At 39.0% G+C, this 15,071-nt stretch overlaps 1 protein-coding gene across 2 annotated transcripts in view; it reads right to left on the bottom strand.

Moving 5' to 3' along the window:
* The window catches only part of CNOT6 (CCR4-NOT transcription complex subunit 6), a 72,592-nt gene that overhangs the window by 21,376 nt on the left and 36,145 nt on the right, over positions 1-15,071 (bottom strand). For both annotated transcript variants that reach the window (XM_084885253.1, XM_084885252.1), the window contains exons 3-4: positions 11,593-11,779; positions 9,405-9,490 (exon numbers count right to left, since the gene is read on the bottom strand). In XM_084885253.1, coding sequence (XP_084741379.1) covers positions 9,405-9,490; positions 11,593-11,779 — 273 coding nt within the window. The remainder of the gene's footprint in view (positions 1-9,404; positions 9,491-11,592; positions 11,780-15,071) is intronic.

The raw sequence follows: 15,071 nt of genomic DNA, 5'->3' as shown, positions 1-15,071 counted from the left end.
CTGAGGGCTTCACTACCTCAACCTGCTCCTGAGGAGCGATCAGCTGGCAGAAAGGGGACTGGAGGCCGAGGCAGGTGCATGGAGGATGAGGCCAAGACTGCCCCGGTATTCACTGCAAACTCACGGCCCATAGTTCCTTTCAAGGTGCACATATTCATGCACTGGGCCCCTAGTATATACTTAAAACAATATCTACAGCAACCACTAAAAAGATATGCAAATAGATAATTCAAACACGCTGGAGATGTAAAAAGATACAAAACAAATGGAGATGTAAAAAGATGTTCAAGTAATCCACAGGAAACATGACCCAAGTAAATACTGTCCATGAGACACTTACTTCAAATACAACAATATAAGTGAGTTGAATGGAAAAAGATATAAATCATACTTACATTAATGACAGAAGCAGAATGGTTACCTTAACATAAAAGGGATTTCAGAGGAAGTAAAATTATCAGACGGAATTCCATTATGTAATGTTAAAAGGTCAATCCCCAAGAAGACATAGTAATTCTGGAAGTGCATTCACCAAACAATAGAGCTGAAAAATATTAGGCAAAAACTAATAGATCTGAAAGGACAATAGAGAAATCTACAATTATAATAGGAGATTTCACTAATCCTCTCTCAACAATTGATAGAACTAGACAAAAAAGTCCACAGCATCATCAATCTAAAAGACTCTAGGTTAATACTATATAGGATCAAATAAGAGATTTACAGAACATTCTACCCAATAAAAGGCAAATACATATTCTCGTCCAGTGCCCAAGGGACAAACATTAGGGTAGATCATATTGTGGGCCATAAACCAAACCTTGACAAATTTAAAAGAAGCAAAATCATACAGAATGTATTCTTTAGCCACAATAGAATCATACTAAAAATCAATTACTGAAAGACAATAGGAGAATCTGCAAATACTTTGAAATTCTGAATAAGCCATGAATCAAAGAGAAAGTCTCTTGGGAAATTTTAAAATGTATTGAGCTAGTGAAAATAAAAATATAGCGTATCAAAATTTGTGGTTGGACACAGCTAAAGCAGTGCCAAGAGGGAAATTTATAGTACTAAAACACATATATTACAAGAGGAAAAGTTCTAATTCATTAATCCAAATTCTCATCCTAAGAACCTAGAGAAAAGGAGCAAAATAAGTCCAAAAGAAAAAGAATGAAAATACTAAAAAACAGAAATCAATGACATTGAAAACAAAAGGAAAAAAAGCAAAGCCATTTCTTTGAAAAGATCAATAAAATTGACAAACCTCTATCAAAACTGACAATGAAAAAGAGAAGATAAAATTTATCAATATTAAAAATGAAAGAGGACACCCAGAAATCCAACAGATAAAGGAATACTATGAACAATTCAACATAAATTTATCAACAGAGAAAATGGACTACTTTCCTTGAAAAACACAAACTATCAAAACCCAACAATTTGAATAGCCCTATACCTATTTAAAAAATGGTTAATTTTAAAGTGATCAGAAAAGAAATCTCCAGGCCTAGATTGTTAAACTGGAAAACTCCACCAAACATTTAACTTCAATTCCACAGAATCTTTTCCCGTAAAGAGATGAGGGAACACTTTCAAGTTCATTTCATAAAGCTAATATTGCATACAAAAGTCAGCAAAGTATAAAAAAATTTGGACACCAAGACCAAGTTGGGCTTATCCAGGAATTCAAGGCTGGTTCTCAATATCTGAAAAACAATTACTAGGCTAAAGAAGAAATATTACACGATCCCATTACCTGATGCATATTAATAAGCATTTGACAAAAGGGGAACAACCATTCATGATTAAAAACTCTAAGAAAAAGAGGAATAGAGAAACTTCCTTAAGTTGAGAAAGAGGACCTACAAAATACCTACTGCTAACATTATACTTAGTAGTGAACACAACAGTTTCTCCCAAATTGGAGAAAAAGAAGGGATATCTGCTCTCACAATTCTCATTAAACAAACACAGTGCTAGAAGTTCAAGTCAATGCAATAAGGCAAGAAAATAAAAAATCTATAATAATAAAAAGGCAATGTGCTAATTAGACTGGATGTCATTCCAGCCGTTCTTCCTGACAAAGCCAGGGCCAGAGGGAAGCCAGTCTGGATCCGGGTGCCTGTTGGTGGTAGGAGAAGGGAACCAGCTTGGGTCCTGGGTGCCTGCACGCGGGAAGTTGGTGCTGGCAGCCAGGAGAAGTAAGATTTACTCTTGCATGAATTTCGTGCACCAGGCCTCTAGAATATATACACATATATATATATATGTGTACATTATATATACACATAATATACATAACATACATCACACACACACACACACACACACACACACACACCCTGGCTTGGTGATTCATTTGGTTGAAGCATTATCCTGTACACAAAAAGATGGCAGTTGGGGCGGATATGGGAGGCAACCTATCAATGTTCCATATCGAAGATCCTTTCTCTCTCCCTTCCTCTTTCTCTAAAATCAATTACAAACATATTCTCAAGTGAAGGTTCAAACAAAAAGTATACACATTGAAAAGAAATAAATAAAGTTGTTCTTACATGCAGATGACAATTTTCTACATAGAAAATCCCCCAGCCTGGCGATTGTGGCTCAGTGGTTGAGCATCGACCTATGAACCAGGTGGTCATGCTCTGGTTTCAGGCTCTGTTCCTAGTGTGGAGGATGCAAGAGGCAGTCGATCAATGATTCTCTCTCATCATTGATGTTTCTATCTCTCTCCCCCTTCCTCTCTGAAATCAATAAAAATATATTAAAAAAAAAAAAAAAAGAAAATCTTCCCAAATTAAAAACAAAAAAATTCTACAAAAATATTAAAAAGCAACTCCTAGTAAAATACAGTATGAAAATGCAAAAACTCATTGCATTTCAATATATTAGGAGTGAACACATGGACAATAAAATTTTAAATACTGTATCATCTATAAACACTCAACAAACAAACAAACAAAAACCCAACCCCACAGAAAACCTCAGGTATAAATATACAAAACATTTACAGGGCTTTTATATACAAACTAGAGGCCCAGTGCATGGAATATGTGCACTGGGGAAGGGGGGGAGAGGTCCCCTCGTCCTGGCCTGTGCCCTCTCACAGTCTAGGAGCCCTTGGTGGATGTCTGACTGATGGCTTAGGCCCGCTCCCCGAGGGAGAGGCTCCTACAACCACTGCTGCACTCGCCAGGGCTTCTGGTTGAGCACGCTCTCCCTGTGGGAGCACACTGACCACCAGGGGGCAGCTCCTGCATTGAGCATCTGCTCTTGGTGGTCAATGTGTGTCATAGCGACCGGTCATTCTGCTATTCAGTCGATTTGCATATTAGCCTTTTATTAGATAGGATTTTATTCTTTTTCTATAGGTATGCAGTATTCTATTATTTGAATTTACTACCATTCTTCCACTTTCCTGTAGGCAGATTTGTAAGTTGTTTCTAACTTGAAAATATGAATAAAACTATGCTAAACATCCTTTCACATATTATTTTGAGGACGTATATGCTCTTGTCTTTTGGATATATAAAAGCAGTAAATTTAATGACTCAGGATGTAGGCATATGTTTAGTTTTAATAGATATAGTTTTGCATCCTTTTATCCAATTTATATAATCACCAGCAGTTCTAGATCCTGAAGATACTTGCCAATAATTAATATTATAAACCTACTATATTTAATTTTAGCTATCCTGGTAAGTAATGGAGGAATAAATTTGAGTTTACCTGGATAGATGATATTAAATGTATTTCAAATATTTTTTGAGATTTGGATATTATTCTTTATCAATTCTTGTTTACATTTGTGTTTTCTCTTTCCTGAGGTGCCTTGATTTTCCCCATACTGCTGAAGGATACTTTCATTGGAAATAGGGCTCTGTTGACAGTTTTTATTTTTAGACTTTATGTTTCTAATGAAAACCTACTGTTATGAGAATTACTTTTTCCTTACAGATAAAGTGTTATTCGTCATTCAGAACTTTCAGTGTTTTTTTGTTTTTATTTTTCAGAAGTTTGACCATGATGTGGTTTTGATATCTTTGGGTTCATCTAATAGATTTCTGGTTTTTGACCAATTGCAAGACTTTTCAGCCATTATTTCTTCAAATACTCTTTCAGCTCCATCTCCTTTAATTTCTTCCTAGACTCCAAACGTTAGAGTTTTGTCTTGTTATGACTCCACTGGTTCCTGTGGTTCTGATCTTTTTCTGTTGTTGTTTTCAAGCCCATTTCCTCCTTATTCTCATTGGATACTTTTATTGCTATATTTTCTAGTTCTGTGTTTCCTCTGTTCCATCCATTCTGCTTTGAGGCTATTCACTGATTATTTATTTTAGTTATTATAGTCTTATGTACTAAAATTTTCATTTGGTTCTTCTTTATAGCGTCATTTTCTTTGCTGAGACTTTTTATTTACTTGCCATAACAACCGCCCCCCGCCCCCCAAGGATGTTCAAAATCACTCATGCAAAGATTGTTTTGATGGCTACTTTAAACTTATTATCAAATAACTCTATCATCTCTACTATCTTAATGTTAGAATCTATTATCTTTTTTATTCAGTTTAGATCTTTCTGCTTCTTTGTATAAATAATTTGATAATTGAAACCTAGAAATTTTGAGCATTATGAAACTCTGGATCCTTTTCAACCCTGTTTTATCTGACTTACTTTGATACTGCTCTGGTAAGGGAAGGGTGAGATGCCATCTCATTGTTTTCAAGAAGAGACTAGAAGTCCAGGTTCCCCACTTGGCCCAAGGTTTGTAGGGGTGTGTGTGCGGAGAATGGGTATTCATTACTGTTATGAGATGATGGGAGTTCTGGCTCCCTGCTATTTTCCTGCCAATATCTCTCTCCATGTAGAATGACAGATCTGCCTTGTTTCTATATCTTACGGTTTCTACTTACATGACTCAGGACTGACTCCCGCCACACCGACAGGGACCCTAGTCTGCTGTTTGGTCATCCATCCAGTTGTTTAGGTTGTGACAGACCCTGGCTCTTTATATATTAGGACTGCAGGACTGATGCACAAAATTCACGCACAGGTAGTGTGGGAGGGGAAGGGTGTCCCTCGGCCCAACCTGCACCCTCTCATAATCTGGGACCCCTCAGGTAGGGTCCCCAGGCCTGGTTGGCCATCAGAGCTTTCCTTCCCCATCCTCACCCCTGGCTGCCACTGTTTGCCATCTGTATGGCGCTGTTCGCTCCTCCCTCACCCCCCTGCCACTGGTTGCCTCCCTCTGCAAGCGACAGGCGTGGGATACAATTGCTTGACTGGCCTGGGCCTCCTTTTGTGTGGCCATCGCTGGCCAGTCCCACACGCCCACCACAGTGTCGCTGGCCAATGGTCTGGGCCTCTCTCTGTGGGACCCCCAAATCGATCGCCCCACGATCCATCACTCAGCAGAGGGAGGCCAGAACTCCACAATCAATCACCTTGCAGAGAGTGGCCTGGGCCTTCCCCTTTGGGGCGATCATAGGGCCCCCCGACCAATCACATCGCACCCGCTTTGGCTGGCCTGGCACCAGTGCGTGTCATAGAATGGTCGTGTGGATGGTAGTTCTGCTATTCGATCGATTTGCATATTATGCTTTTATTATTATAGATTACACAATTAAAAAAAAAAAAAAAAAAAAAAGCAAGAGCTAAATATATGGAGAGACATAGCAGGTTCACGAATTGACTCAGCACAGTAAAGATGCCAATTCTCCACAGGGTGATGTACAGGTTTAATAAATTCCAATCCAAATCCCAGGAACGTTTTTTGTAACTATAGACAAGATTATTCTAAATTATACACCAAAAGACAAAAGAACTAGAATAGCTAAAACCATTTTGGAAAAGAAGACTGGCCCTAGCTGGTTTGACTCAGTGGATAGAGCATTGGCCTGTGGACCAAATGGCCCCGAGTTTGATTCCAGTCAAGGGCATGTATTATACCTTGATTGCAGGCTCCTCCCCAGCCTGGGTCCTGGTTGGGGCGCGAGTAGAAGGCAACCAATCGATGTGTTTCACATCGATGTTTCTCTCCGTCTTTCCCTCTCCCACTTTCCCTAAAAATAAATGAGGGGGAAAAAATATCCTCAGGTGAGGATTAACAACAACAACAACAACAAAAAAAAAAACAAAAATAGAAGAGATGACTATAGTCATGTACCATCCTATATAATAAAGAGTTATTACACAAATTGACTGTCAAACCCTTGCACAAGATGGTAGCCCCATGTGGTCATAAGATGGCCACAGATGGGGGTGGGGGAGTCTGGGCCTACAGAGGAGGGCAGTTGGAGGGGAAGGGGACCGGGTCAGCAGGGGAGCAGTTAAGTGTCGATCAGGCTGGGGGGGAGTGGCTAGGGGGTGATCTGGCTTGCATGCACAAGTGGTTAGGGACAATCAGGCAGGCGAGTGGCTGGGAGCCAGCAGTCCCGGATTGTGAGAGGGATGTCCAACTGAGGGGGTCCCAGATTGGAGAGGGTATAGGCTGGGCTGAGGGACACCCTTCCCCCGACAGTGCACAAATTTCGTGCACAGGGCCTCTAGTCTATACTAATAAAAGGGTAATATGCTAATTAGAGTGGGCGTCTTCTGGACATCCACCTGGACAAAGCCACAGCAGTTGTGAGGGCCTAGGGACCCTGAGAGGCGCTGCTTCGGGACAGGAGGCCGCACCAACGCGGGGGTGGGAGCAGAGGCGGGGCTGCTGCTGCCACAGGAGCAGAGGAGGTAAGACCTGCTGTGCCTCAACCTCCCAGTCGTCCTGGCCCCAGATCACCCTCCCACCCACCAGTGGGCGGGATCAGCGCTAAGAAGCCAGGGACTGCCAGTTGGCAGTAGCAGCAGCAGTGGCGTCTTCCCATTATCGATCCAGTTGCTCCCACAGAGGGAGGCCAGTAGGGCATCCCCTGAGAGCTCCTGAACTGTGAGAGGGGGCAGGCTGGGCTGAGGGACACCCCTCCCCCCAGCAGTGCATGAATTTTTATAGACCCCTAGTATATTGATAAGGATCTGTTCTGAGAAATGTGTCCTTAGGCAATTTTGTAATTGTGCAAATATTCTAGAGTGCATTTATACAAAGATAGACGGTATAGTCAATCACACATCTAGGCTTTATGGTAAACTACTATTGTATATAATGATGTGTTCCATCATCAACAGAAACATCATATGTGGAACATGACTATAGCGAAGGCATCGGTCTATCCTATTTCAAGACATTATTTGAAGACTTTTTACCCTATTTCAAATTTCAAGTAACTATGTGGTATTCACTGGCAGAAGAATAAACAAATAGTCAGTGGAGCAGAATAGAGAATCTACAAATAAAGCTACACAGGTATGTCCAACTGATTTTTGAAAGAGGCAAAAGCCAAAACAAGTCAATGGAGGATAGACTTTTCGACAAATGGTGCTAGAGCAACTGGACATCCACCCACATACACACACAACCCTGAACTAAACTTGCTTATTTTAAGTCAATGCCAACTCAGAATGGATCACAAACTTAAATGTGAGTCATAAAACTCAGTACAAAACACAGGAGAAAAATCTTTGGGATCTAGAGCTATTCAGAGTTCTCAGACTTGACTCCCAAAGTAGGATCCATAAAAGGAAAAACTGATAAACTTGACTTCACCAAATTAAATTTTTGCTATGTAAAAGACCCTATGTTAAACTGTGATTTATAATAAATACACAGGGTGGGGCAAAAACAGGTTTGCAGTTGTTTGTACAAAAAAATTCAATAATTAATAAATAATAATAAAAGAATAAACTGTGTTTCACATACTCACAACTGAAAGCCTACTTTTGCCATACCTCGTATATTTATTTTTTTCCAATGTTCTTGCACAGAACCCCTAAAACTCTTGAAATTTCCTAAGAAATTCTATAATGTATTTCTTTTGCATTAAAAGTGACAAAATATTAATTGTTAATTCTGGTGGTAGTATATAAATATACTTTGCTACATTTTATATTTGTGATTATAAAATTTAAAAATAAAAAGACCAGGCTTACCATAGAAATGTTAACAGAAAAAGGCATTTAAAGCTCACATTTCCATGACCTCTAAGACTTAGCAAGTCTAACCCACAGAAAAACTTTCCAAAGAACCATTTATAAAGCTAACGTTTTTCAATATGGCTTTATATACATTTGTAAGCGTATTATTTGCCTTTTTGCATTTTGTTTTTGTGGTCATTACTAGTATATGATATAAAACAAATTTATGAAAATAAAATCTCATTTTATTAACTGTATTTTTAAGAAATAAAGTGTGCAATTTTTGAAGACTTCATTATGTGATTTTTTTTTTTTTAGAGAGGGACATCAAAATATCAATAAGCTTTATGCACTCTCTGACCCAGGAATTGAACCAACAATCTGAATATGTGCCTTACCTGGGAATCAAACCTGCCATCTTTCAGAGCATGGGATGGACGATACTCAACCAAATGAGCCATACCAACCAGGGCCATTAAATGACTTTTTAAAAAGAATCAATTATAAAGTAATCTACAAGACTGATGAAAAATTACTTATTTTGAGAAAACATTTGCAGGTATTAACATATTATTAAAATGACTTTTAATATTGGTTAAAAAAATAATTTCCCTCCCTAGCCAGTTGCTCAGTGGTTAGTGTGTCAACCTGAGGACTGAAGGGTCCTGGGTTCAATTCCGGTCAAGGGCACATATTCGGGTTGCGGGCTCGATCCCCAGTAGGGAGTGTGCATCAATAATCCTCTCTCATCATTGATGTTTCTCTCATTCCCCCCGTACCCCCACTTCCTCTCTGAATTCAATTATATATATATATATATATATATATATATATATATATATATATATATATACACACACACACACACACACACACACACACACAAAAAAAAAAAAAAATTTCCCCCCCATAGTTCTTACTGGATAGAATTCTAATATATTAATGAGATCTATATAAATCAAGTTTTTAAAAATGCCCTTTAAAATACTTTACTAACAGGTCCAAATTTTCTACTTACTACAATATTTCCTACACTTTGTGAGAGTCCCCGTTTTTTGAGGAGATTTGAACATTTTAAAAAGCTGTTCACAGCACGATGACATAAAAGAAGTATAACCTCAGAAATGTATCACCAAAACAGAGGCAGCTGAAACAAAGGCTAGAAAACCAATGCTAGACTAGAAGTAAATAATAAAGACTAGTAGACAATTTATAGGTGGAGAAAACCATTTGATGTACCTAAAAAATTGATGAAGTCTGGGCAAGAATTAACCCCTAAGTCCCCAGGCAAAAGAATTCCCTCTTATGGCTTCATAAGACTCAAAGACACATACACATACACGTATGTAAACAAACCAAAAGAAGCACAAATATGGGAAGCCATACCTTTCAGGCCTAAGGTCTGCAACTGAAACAGTTTCCCCATTTCAAAAGGTAGAACTCGTAACAGGTTGTTATTTAAATGGAGTTCCCTGTTGATGTAAAAATTCCAGGAAGTCAGAAGACATATTAACCTTTAACTAACAGCTAAAATCAACACTATGATTTCTAGGAATATAAGCTCCTAAAATTGACAACATTTCATATTATATTGCAATGTCTAGTACAGTGCTTCTGAAAACATTTGTAGTAAAACACAAAAATCCAAACTTCCACTGACCAATACATTTGTAAAATACAGGAAAACAACGAGTTGCTAAAAAAATGAATGGGGGATGGGAGGAAAAAAACAGAAGCCCCAATTTTTTAATAGTATTAGATTCATCAGATATAAAATCTCTCTCACATGTTGTACTAGTTTTCAAACTGGCATTCTAAGCAATCATCCTGAGAGCAACACTGGTCTAGCACATGAAGGGTCTACTACTACCGTTGTTTCCCCTAAAATAAGACATCCTCCGAAAATAAGACCTACTTACAGGTTTCCGTCTGAGTGAAATATAAGGCATCCCCCCCGAAAATAAGGACCCCCTAGGCTAAACATGAGAGATTTGGCCCACTGATTCTGAAAGAAATGGAGTCACAAGAAATTCACCAGGAAATTCAGGAATTGGATTGTTATGATGATGTTCCAGAAGATGATGACATGATTGAATAAATGAGTAAATTCTTGATATTGTAGGATTCACAGTTTGTCTGGTTTGTGTTGACAACTACTATACTACCGTACCGTATACAGGTAATAAATTTCCTTTATTTTCATTTAACAAAAATGTGTACCGTAGCCAAAACCGGTTTGGCTCAATGAATAGAGCGTCGGCTTGGGGACTGAAAGGTTCCGGGTTCGATTCCGGTCAAGGGCATGTACCTTGGTTGCGGGCATATCCCCAGTAGGGGGTGTGCAAGAGGCAGCTGATCGATGACTCTCTCTCATCGATGTTTCTAACTCTCTATCTCTCTCCCTTCCTCTCTGTACAAAATCAATAAAATATATACAAAAAAAAAAAAAATGTGTACCGTATTCTTCTTCATGGAAAAATAAGACATCCCCTGAAAATAAGACCTAGCGCATCTTTGGGAGCAAAAATTAATATAAGACACTGTCTTATTTTCGGGGAAACAGGGTATACATGTTTAAGAAAGTGAAAATGATAAAAAACGATAAAGTAGTCTAATATGTGAATTGTTAAAGAGAATGAAAATGATCATGTAATATCAACTCAAAATAGTTACTGATAGCTGCACAATTAACTTACTAATTGTATAGTTATCACTAATCTAATTAGTTCATGTTTATTTCCAAATATGTCACATGAGAAAGAAGGTCCTTTAAGTAAATTTGGTTCAGGAGAAAGGGTCATAGTATATATTCAATATTGAAACCTAAAAAAAATGTCAAAAGGCTGGACTGAAGACAGCAATACAGTACGATACAGTATGTGCCAGTCAGGCTGAGTTATTTTTTAGTTATTATCTCAAATATCTCTAATCTCAGCCCTGGCAGGTAGGATTTACAGCAACTTTACAGATGAGGAAAACACTCAGTGAGGTTAAAAAACTTGTCCCAAATCACATAAGTTGAAAATGGCGAAGTTAGGATTCCAAACTAACTCTGTGCAACTCCATATCCTATCCAATCCTATATTCCAAACTACAGTCCCCCAATTCAATAACTAATTCTAGCTTTCTCAAGTCCAGGCTTTACTACTATCATGCATACAACCCCTGAAATAACCAAAAAGGTTTCACTAACTGAAAATGGTTTCCTGGACCCTGGGTTAAGAATGTATGGTGCCCATAATTTAGTGGGGGAAAAGCACCAGAACTATCACAGGTGACTGCATATGGGAGATTAACACAGTGCCTTCTATTTGCTTACTCCCAATTTGTTAAGAAATTTTGATTCAAGAATAAAGTATAATATACAAAATAGCAATAAAACAAATTTTAGACCATAAATTTCTTTACTTATTATTAATTAGTTGACATTCAATTTTCTAAGAAAATCTATATAAAGGATAGTTATATATACTTTTGATCAAATACAATCAAATTAAGTATTGTTTCTACTAAAGTAAATACTCGATTTTGTTTTAGGAGGTATATGGTTAGGTACTAAGTTGAATCTGCATACCTGAGTGATACCATGTTTCCGAGTTCTGCTGGTAAACTCCGGATTTTGTTTGAGGACAGGTCCAGATACACCAGATTGTGAAGCTTGGCAATGTCTGAAGGAATACGGGACAGGAAATTGTCACTCAGATGCAAAGCTGTCAGGTGAGTTAGTGACCACAAAGATGAGCTCAAGCTTCTTACTCTTCCTGTAGAAACAAACAAAAATAGGGGCAATATTATAGTATTTCCTATAATTTTATAAGCACACAGAATTAAAGTAGCAATAAATAAGTACCTATCAATAATAACCTTAAATATAAATGGATTGAATATTCTGATCTAAAGATATAGGGTAGCTGAATGGATACAAAAACATGACCCAATTATATGCTGTCTATAAAAGACACAACTCAGAACATCAAAGACTCCACAGGAGGAGAATGAAGGGAAAAATTTTTTTTTACATACAAATGAAAAAAAAAAAAGAAAAAAGAAAAAAAAAAGAAAGCTGGGGTAGCAATACTTATATCTGACAAAATAGACTTAAAAAATGTAGGCCACCACAAGATACAACAATGGTCAGTCACTACAGAATACTAAAGGTATCAATCCAACAAGAGAATATAACCCAGGCAAACATATAGACATCCAATATAAGAGCACCTAACATATAAAAAAAAACTTCCAGGTGACTTTAAGGGAGAGACAGACAACAATACAGCCACAGTAGGGGATTTGAACACCCCACTGACTTCACTGGATAGATCTTTCAGACAAAAACTTAATAAGGAAACACTGGATCAGATGGATTTAATAGACATTTATAGAAGATTTCACATTCTGGAGAGGGAAGTTCACAGTACTCAAAAGTTAAGAAAAACCAACATTAGACTATTTAACCCTACAACTTAAAGAATTAGAGTACAACAAGAAAAACCTAGAGTAGAAGGAAGGAAATAATGAAGATTAGAGCAGAAATTAATGACACAGAGACAAAAAAAAATTTAATGAAACCAAGAGAGCTGTTTTTTTGCAAGGATAAACAAAATTGATGAACTGTTAGCCAGACTCACCAAGAAACAAAAGAGCGGACCCAAATAAATAAAAAATCAGAAACAAATGCAGCAAAGTAACCACTGACACCACAGAAACACAAAAGATTATACGGAAATACTATATGCCAACCAGCTGGACAAAATGGATGAAATGAACAAGTTCCTAGAAAAATACTCTCTTAAAACCAAACCAGGAAGAATCAGAAAACCTGACGAGGACAATAACAACTGATGAAATAGAAGTAGTAATCAAAAAATGCCAGCAAACAAAATTCCAGGTCCGGGGGCTTCACAGGAGTTTTACCAAACATTCAAAGAAGAACTAACACATATCCTCCTCAAACAATTCTAAAAAAATCCAAGGGGAGGGAACACTTCCAACTATTTTTATGATGCCAGAATTACCCTAATTCCAAAGCCAGATAAAGACACTACAAAGAAAGAGAATTACAGGCCAATATTCCTGATGAGCATAGATGCTAAAATCCTCAACAAATTTTTAGCAAATCAGGTCTGGCATTACATTAGAAAGATCATACACCATGACCAAGTGGGATTTATTCCAGGAATGTAAGGTTGATACAATATTCGTAAATCAATAAACATGATACATCACATAAACAGAAAGACAAAAATCACATGATCATATTGATAGTCGCAGAAAAAGCATTTGACAAAATCCAACACCCATTTTTTATAAAAACTCTCAGTAGCCCTAACCAATTTGGCTCAGTGGATGGAGGGTCAGCCTGCGGATAGAAGGGTCCCAGGTTCGATTCCAATCAAGGGCATGTACCTTGGTTGGGGGTACATCCCCAGTGGGGAGTGTGCAGGAGGCAGCTGATTGATGCTTCTTTCTCACCGATGTTTTTAACACTCTATCCCTCTCCCTTCCTCTCTGTAAAAAAATAAAATAAAATAAAACAAAACACACACACACACACACACACACACACACACACACACACACCGTATTTTCCAGTGTATAAGACGACGTTTGAAACGAAAAAAAGTCAACCGAAAATCGGGGGCAAAAGACCAAAACTGCACAAAAATTACCTGCAGATTTTGACGGCAAAGTCTTTTCTTTGAAGTGGGGGGTAGTCTTATACAGCAAATATAGGCCTAAACCTATGTTTTAACTGTAAAATTAGGGGGTCGTCCTATACGCCAGAAAATACAGGGTGTGAAAAAAAAAAAAAAGAAAAAAAAAGAAGAAAAAAAGAAAATACGGGGATCCCCTCTGAGTGCCACATTCTGGGGGTGAACTAACTGCTCAAACTCTCAGCAAAGTGGGAATAGAGGGAGCATATCTCAATATGATAAAGGCTATATGACAAACCTACAGCCAACATCAGACTCAATGGGCAAAAACTAAAACCATTTCCCCTAAGAACAAGAACAAGATAAGGATGTCTGCTTTCACCCCTCTTATTTAACACTAGAGGCGTGCTGCACAAAATTTGTGTGGGGGTGGGGGGTGGGGGTTTGTCCTCCTCAATCTGGCCTGCATCCTCTCGCTTGTAAGTCCAGGACCCCTGAGGGGATGTCCACCTGCTGACTTAGGCTCGTTCCCATCCCTCTCAGTCTTGGGACCCCTTGCTCCTTACTGCCTGCTTGCTCGCTGTTCCTTACCACTCGGCTCCCTGCTCCTCAGCGCTGCCAGGGAGGCAGGTGAGGCTTGTGCTACCACCACTGTGCTTGCCAGCCACGAGCCCTATCTTTCTGTGTAGTTGTCTGAGGGCCAACGGCTCTCTTCCTTCTCATTTGGGGTGAGCAGCATGTGAGGGCAGAGTGTGCTGTTATAGAACGTAGAGGGCTGCCCGGAGCTGAGGGGAGTGGTCGGCCCAGAGGGTGCAAGATGGACACAGAGGATGCTATCTCACCCTATGTGGGGCGGGCTGCCAGCCCTCATCTGCCTGACCCCACCCAAGGAGGGACCTAGCAAGGTGTCTAGTCTACCTTTCCATTCTCCAATCTTCTGTCTGCGACACCTGTCACCCTTGCCAGGCCTCCCCCAAAGTGAATTCAGCTCAATCCCTGAATGTAAAAGGGCATGGGGGTGGGGGGGAGGGGGAGGAGAGCTCCACTCCAGTGTCCCGATTCCCAGCGACAGGACCTGGTCTCTGGACAGTGGGCACAGCTGCAGATCACAGATCTGTTTCATGAAAAGTTGGGAATGAAGACTTAAGTATGGGCCCCTATTCCAAAAGGTGGCAGTTTATTCATATTGTGGCAAAGACTAACATAGTGGGTAAAGTCAGGGCCAAAAAGGGCCATTTCCTCATCCAATCTCTCTGAGGCGTGTGGACAGAACCAAGTCTCATCTCTTCGCAGGACAATTCTGGTATTTTTTTAAGCCTAAAGGACAGTGGTTTGTCTCCATTCTCACTCATTGGGACTTTTTCATTGTTGGGTAAAAGGACACGTGCACTGGGGCAAT

This window comes from Pipistrellus hanaki (assembly GCF_964339955.1).
Source record: "Pipistrellus hanaki genome assembly, chromosome: 5".
NCBI lineage: Eukaryota > Metazoa > Chordata > Mammalia > Chiroptera > Vespertilionidae > Pipistrellus > Pipistrellus hanaki.
The sequence above is the reverse complement of the archived record's forward strand: the minus strand, read 5'-3'. Positions and strand labels throughout refer to the sequence as shown.